Here is a 7220-nt window from a genome sequence, read left to right as displayed (position 1 = left end):
CAATGCAATATTCAAATTAGCTTGATCAAAAAAGAAAGCAAGATGATCTTTTGGCAAGAACCAATGGTCTCTCCAGTGATACCATTTGATCACCTCAAAATAAATATTTACAATCTCAGCCTTAACAGCTGACGGACAATGATTCAAATACATTTGTATTCTACAGTACAAATCTAGAAGTATGGCAGTATGAAATAACTGTTGGATATTGGCATCGGATGTAAGAAAGCTTTCCAGACAGAAAGCAGCTTTTTTATTCATGACAGTTTTGGTCACATTTTTCTTCACTCTGCTTATGACATGACAGACAGAGAGAGAAGGATGGAGAGAGAGATGAGAATGAGAGAGGGAGAGAAAAGAGAGGGAGAGAGAGAGAGAGAGAGAGAGAGAGACTTGAGTAATGTAGTGGACAACGGCTGGTAAGTTTGGAACAATACCTGAAAGACAAAACAAAAATTTGAATTACATTTCTTCTGAAAATTTGAAAATTATTAATATTATAATTATAACCTAACCAAAACCTCTTAACTGCGGTGTGTGCTTGTAAGCAGCATTAATACCTATAGTAGTGTTTCATTGATAGCCGGTGTGTGTATGGTCTTGGAGATTGAGGCGCTGTTGACCCCTTCTGCTGTCAGAATTTGGAGCTGCAGCTGATAAATAGTGTCTGCCTGGAGGTTGTACACCGTCACTGACCGCTGGGACTGGTAGGAGAGGGACAGAGATAACACACACACACACGTTTCCATCTTTATATTTTAGAGATTGTGATATTTTAAAAGTCAATTGATAAAAGTCAATTGGTGATTGTCAAGTTGCAATTGAGAATAATAGTGAATCCAAAATAAAATAATTCAGCTCTTTCTCTTACCGGAGCCACTGTCTGGGACTGGGAAATTAGTGTCTCTTCCTGACCCTCGGTTGCCATGAAAACGCCTGAGGGTGGGGTCAGCTGCTTCCACGTGAATTGAAACCCCTCGATTGCTGCATGCTCCACTGCATTCTGGGAAAGCCTCCAACGGAACGTGGTGAGAAGGGTCCTGTTGAGTTGTTGGAAATCGGCGTTAAGCCGCTCTGGGCGCAGTACTACCTTCCGGCTGGCCAGGGGGCGCTCTAACACAAAACAGAGGCACACGCAAAGGGTTACTTTGATTTTTAATCTGGAATATCTATGTATTGATTTGCTGAACAAGACTTAATCATAGCATTATATTGGACATGACAACAAAGGGATGCTTAAGTTAAACAAAAGTACAATTTGGAGCTAGTCAAATCCCTGTAATGTACAGTGTAAAGTATACTTTTACATAAATGCATTTCATATTTAACTGATGGCCGTGTGCATTTGTGTGTGTGAGTGTGTGGTTACCCTCTGCGCCACAGGGCGAGGTTTGATCTCCTCTGACCTTGAGAGAGGAGCAAACCGGGGTCGTAACCCAAGCAACAGCCTCTGACCCCAGGGCCTCCTCTGTTGTCACGGTAACCTGGTACTTACAGGAGAACAGCAGGCCAGTGATGGTGTGATGGGTGCCCTTTAGAATGAACGAGAGCGAGAGCGAGAGACAGACATACAGACACACAGACAGACAGACAGACAGACAGACACACAGACAGACAGACAGACAGACACACAGACAGACAGACAAAGAGAGAGAGAGTTGGATAACAATGATAATGTATTATGATAACATCTCCAAAGTCTGTATTTTAAGTGATGCATGCATGAATGAATGGCAACTAAAAAGGGTTAATCCTATTTTAAATATAGAAGCTAGAAGTTTGAACAAAAGACAGGCAGACAGCATTGACAGTTAAGATTCTGGCAAAGAGGAAAAACAGGTGACAGAGAGGGAGAGATAGTGAGAGAGGGAGAGGGGAGGGGGTGGGCTTATGTCAGGGAAGTATTGAGATAGAGAGAGAGCTACGGAAAGGAAGACAGTTTAATAGTTGAATGCATTCCAGACAGAAATGAGAATAAGAATGATGAAAGCCGATCCATCATGCGTGAAAAAACACACGCAGAGGCACACACGCAAGCACGCACACACACAGGGAGAGAGAGCGACCGCACGCTGGTGTAGGGTTGACATACCTGTATACTGGCTGTTTTCTCAGTGCTAGTAACATTAGTACCACAGGCATGTGGACTCCACCGCAGGACATATGGGCCAGAGTGTCTGTGTCTGCCTGTTAAACAACAGCAGTGAGCTCGTATAAGAAATACACTGCGTCGTTGTGGCTTTGTTTACATTTGTAATTAGATTGTTGCATTTATTTGATTACACACATATGCACAAATTAAACATAATAATAATTAATAATAATACATTATTATTATAATACATTAATAATACATTATTATTATAACACACACACACACACTTATTATCACTCTACTAACATCTGTTACTGGTTATTTTGTCTTTGGTTGTTATTAAATTAAACTTGGCGTCTCATTGCGTCTCACCCAGATAACAGCCAATAAGAAGCTCCTATGTTGGCCTGTGCTAGCCAATCAGACCTGCACATAGGAGTTTCCAGCATCAGCTCGGGAGAGTGCTGAGGGAGCAGATTCTCCACTGAAGGATTCTAAGAGAATATGACAGCTACTCTGTGTCTGTCTGTACTATCTGCCTGATTCCCGGTCTTCTTCTTCTTTCACTGTCGGTTTGCATGTGTAATGTTCTCAGGCTCTAAATCATCTAAATGACTACACTTATCTTGAAATGGTTCAGAGTGAGGAAGGGACACTTTTTCATCCCATTAATGGTTATTTAGTGAAAACAATATCCTATTTAATATTTAGTAATATTAGTAAGTACATATGGAAGGGAGCCCATTCCATCAATGATGAGACTCCTTGGGGTAACTGCTGGGACTCCATCGGTCTGGTACGAACGAGGACAGGGAGTTGTGGAGTTGTCAGTAACTACTTCTGTATCCGTGAGTCATTTTTGGTTTCCTCTCCGCTTTTATTCATCGGACCGCTTCACAATCGCAGCACAGGGCTAAATCAAAGTGCAAGCACCGGCACAAGCTCTATGACGCTCTCTCCCTCTCTCTCTCTCCCCCTTTTCCCAGTGTGCGTTCACAGGTAATACAACGGCAGTTGCCATGGAAATGCTCACCTGGGTGAAGCCACTTCCAGAACACCTTGACCTGCAGCTGGCTGTTGTGGAAGTGAGGGGCAGCGGCCTCCAGACGCAGGTCACCCGGGGCGACGGCTGGGGGGTGGGCGGGTCCCGGCCGCGGGGAGGAGGAGACGGGGAGGTCAGTGGAGGAGGAGGAGGAGGAGGAGGAGGGGTGGAAGGAGGAAGAGGAGGAAAACGGGAGCTCGTTGGAGAAGTCTTTGGCAGAGTCCGGCGAAGGGGATTCTAGAGGAAGGCCGACGTAGAGACGTCAAATAAAACACTGAAATAAGGGCACTAAGTCACCGCGTATTGGCTAAAGCAAATGACACGCATTGTGAGAGTTTAGTAATGCTCTATTGTTTGGGTGAAAATGGCCTGTCAAGAATTGAGATTTCCAGTCAGCTGTAGTGTAAAGAGGGCACTGTGGGTGGGACATGAGTTACAACCTCACTACAACCTGCTCCTTTTCCAGCCCCTAGCTCCTATAGTACAGGTGCTCGGAGCGCCAATAAGGTGAAGCTTGAGGCACATATGTCAGAGTGCCTGCATGTATCTTCTGCACTTATAACTCGAGACTGTGTGACTGCCTGAAGTAGGCCAAAATAGGTTGACAGCACTTATCAGCTATGCTTGATTTAATGGCGATGTTCGTGTGGCTATAAAAAACGACTCCTTGAAAGTAAGTGAGTATTTGGGAACAATGGATTAAAATGGATAAATGCTGTTTGGCACAACCATTTAATATGTAAAAAGTAATCCAGAATACTTTCCATGTATAATTGTGGTTACGTGGTCTCATAATGATATTGCAGCTGACCAACATTCCACCGCTGGGCTGACCATATGATATAAATATAAACATAAACATAAATACGTCTGCTACCTTGCTCAGCATTAAGACTGGCTATTCACACACTTCACACTGTGTGTGCGTGTGTGTGTGTGTGTGTGTGTGTGTGTGTGTGCGTGTGTGTGTGTATACATTTGTGTGTGTATTTTACTGTGCAGCTGCAGATACCAAACAGGAAGTAAATACAGCAGTTTCTCATGAACCGTTTAATCAAACGAATGATTAACGACTGTGTCAACCATAAAAACACACGCCGTGGTGCAGCATGCAGTATTTATTAACAGCGATGCTAGTTAAGTGAACATCGTGACAACATGCTACACCGCTCTCTTTGAGCTAGGCCGGCCCGGGGGGAGGGGGGGCTCAGTAGTTACAGGAGTCACTATGTGGGCCCTGGCCATCTGGTTTCATCATAACATCAGACGCTTGAGCATCGCACGTTAGCCTGCCCGGAGCCTAGTGTAAACAGCTCTGTATCAGGTGCTTCCCCTTAAAGCTAAACCAATTGAACAGAAAACCACCGCCGCATACAGTAGGCCCGGAAAACATGGTAATGGGCTGCAAGTGTGGATCTGGAGGAATCCTTTCTTCTCTGTGGTGGACTCTGCTGGGGGCGGGGGGGGAGGTGCCAGGAATTGACCAGGAATACAAGGCACAGAGCTTTGCATTCTTGGACCCAAATTGAATCAAGGCCGGCAATTAAGAGCCGAGCTTGAACCGCGCTTAAGTCCCATTTCTGTATATACCTTTAAGTACAAAAATAAGAAGGACTGAATAAATAAGAAACGTATTGTGTTTATTGTAGTTAATAGTCAAGCAGAGGCTCAGACTGAGCCTCTGCTTGACTATTTACAACTATTTACTGGTGTACTGAACAGCTCATTGCACCAATATATGTGATAAAACTTTATGTGCCCGTCCCTTAATGTCTTGCAGATTGTGATCTTACATAAACGCAGGGGACAGACTTTAAAAAGGATAACATCGACAGAGAAAGAGGTAGAATGTGTGCAAGTAAAAATGTATTCTCACCTGTATCACTTATAGTGGTAAACGTAATTTGGGATCTGGGACTTTTCAGTCTCTTTTGGCCCCAGTAGTTGACGGTTTGAACAGACAGGGAGTAAGACGTAGCAGGACTCAGACCCTGCAGCCAGAGCTCACACTGGGCCTGGAGGACGAGAACAGGACATTAGAATACAGCATCAATCACACATACAAACACACGCACAAGCACACACATATCAGTATACCCTTGACCTTGTTGACCAGTGGAAGCCCACATATGGAGTATGGTAACCCGGAGATGCACAACTAACACATAACACATTAGATTAACATAACACATTCATGTGCCTATACATGCATGAATAGTATATTAGGACACATACAAACCATTTGAATTTTATTTATATTGTTGTAATTTAACTAAATCTCTTTTGTTTTCCCTTTGTCAAAACTATTACTCTTCACAGCCCTCATCTCCACCATGGCCATCCTCATCCTCATTATCATCCTCATCATCTGTCGAGTGAAGGGGCCTGAGCTGTTCTCCATTAGTCTGCTCTTTGATTGACAGCTCATTAACAGGCTCTTAGTCAATCAGATACGTCCATCTGTCTGGATCACGACCAGTCACAACAGAGAGATGCCTGGATGATAACAAACCAGAATGTGATTGTGTGTGTGTGTGTGTGTGTGTGTGTGTGTGTGTGTGTGTGTGTGTGAATTTCTCTGTGACCTCCAAACTAAATTGGGTTGTGTTGAATTTCATTACCCTTAAGACAGACAAAACATATAGGCGAGAGAGCGAGACAGCGTGAGAGAGAAAGAGAGAGCGAGAGAGAGAACAAAAGAAATAAAGAGTAAATGTCAGCATGGAATTGCATGCGATTTCCCCTGAGAAAAAAGTGATTTCAACCGAGGGAGACATATCTGGTGTGGGATTTTCCTCATTTGAATATATATTTCCATATTTAACATTCTATGTTTCCCCCGCACATAGGCCAACTCAATGTTCCCCCCCCCTGCCAACCTGCGGTGCTCTGGGTCTCCGTGCGTGCCTGTACTATCCAGGGGCCGGGGCCAGAAGAATCTGTGGAACTTTGGATGCTATCGCACGCGAGAGGCCTAACCCTGGTCACAGAGTGGAACAGTGTTGTTCTTCCAGATCCAACCTGTTGCGATGCCCTGGCCGCTTCTACCGTACCACCATGCAACCGCAGACACTCGTTATAGTGGTGTTGGTGGTGGTGGTGGTGGTGGGGGTAGGTCATTTAAATTCCAGGCCTTCTAGCCAAGCAGAACACAAGAGCACACTGGAGATAAAGGGCTCCACCAGGCTACGTCTGTGATGTCCATCAGTGTTCAGGATGAGCCCACCACCAGAGCACTATGCTTTAAACAAAACACCCGCCTTGAACCAAGAACAGGTCTCCTTTTTTGTGGTGCTGTGTTTGACTTGAAATGTTTACATGACTTTTGGGGGTCTCTAATCAGGACATGGCCTGAGTGACTTTGAGACAAACGGGACCAGCATGGTGAGGAGGTAATGGGCACCAGTCATGTGTATTATAAAAAAACTGTGAATGGTTCTTTCTCTCGTCGTCACATGTTTTAAGTTGTCGTTGTTGTAGTGCTTGCATTTTTGTTTCAAGTCATTGAAACAAGCAAAACCATGAATTTGCTTCTTGGTAACAATTAATCTATATTAGAAAGAACATTAAGGTTTGCTTTTGATGGAGTATTCTCTCTTTTCATTTTGAACACATTTCACCTCAGCCATGCAGGGTACACATTGTGCTCCCTGCCTCCAACCACATGAAAGCTGTGAAAGATGGGAATGTTCCATGACTCGCATCCAGATAACCAAGCTAACACCAAGCTGCACAAACTCAGCCATCTTCTCTTTTAAATGTTCCTACCCTGATAGCCGATATGTTATGGCACTGTAGCCATGGTGGTGGTGATTGGCATACCGTCAATGTATTTCCAGATGCTTTGGCGCGGGTTAAACACATTATGCTAACCCTGAAAAGCGTTGGAATTATGTTGTCAGTCAAGCTGCACAGCCGCGTTGATACGTTACCATAGCAAAGCCAGACCTGCGCGCTAATACGGTGACGTAGCACACAGATAATGGCTCGTCACTCACGTTTCTACATACTGAAAACACATGGGGGAGGTTGCCATCTGTGCCCTATGGTTGCCAGGGACCTCAAAAATGAAATGCGCCAGGC

General features: G+C 44.4%; 1 protein-coding gene across 1 annotated transcript in view; it reads right to left on the bottom strand.

Moving 5' to 3' along the window:
• Window positions 1-375: 375 nt before the first annotated feature.
• anos1b (anosmin 1b) overlaps window positions 376-7220 on the bottom strand; it is a 31091-nt gene continuing 24246 nt past the window's right edge. The window contains exons 9-15 of the mRNA XM_084473024.1: window positions 5014-5152; window positions 3129-3374; window positions 2093-2187; window positions 1370-1532; window positions 872-1113; window positions 561-704; window positions 376-437 (exon numbers count right to left, since the gene is read on the bottom strand). Coding sequence (XP_084329150.1) covers window positions 561-704; window positions 872-1113; window positions 1370-1532; window positions 2093-2187; window positions 3129-3374; window positions 5014-5152 — 1029 coding nt within the window. The 3' untranslated portion in view covers window positions 376-437. The remainder of the gene's footprint in view (window positions 438-560; window positions 705-871; window positions 1114-1369; window positions 1533-2092; window positions 2188-3128; window positions 3375-5013; window positions 5153-7220) is intronic.

Source organism: Micromesistius poutassou (genome assembly GCF_964030765.1).
Source record: "Micromesistius poutassou genome assembly, chromosome: 9".
NCBI classification, from domain to species: domain Eukaryota; kingdom Metazoa; phylum Chordata; class Actinopteri; order Gadiformes; family Gadidae; genus Micromesistius; species Micromesistius poutassou.
The sequence above is the reverse complement of the archived record's forward strand: the minus strand, read 5'-3'. Positions and strand labels throughout refer to the sequence as shown.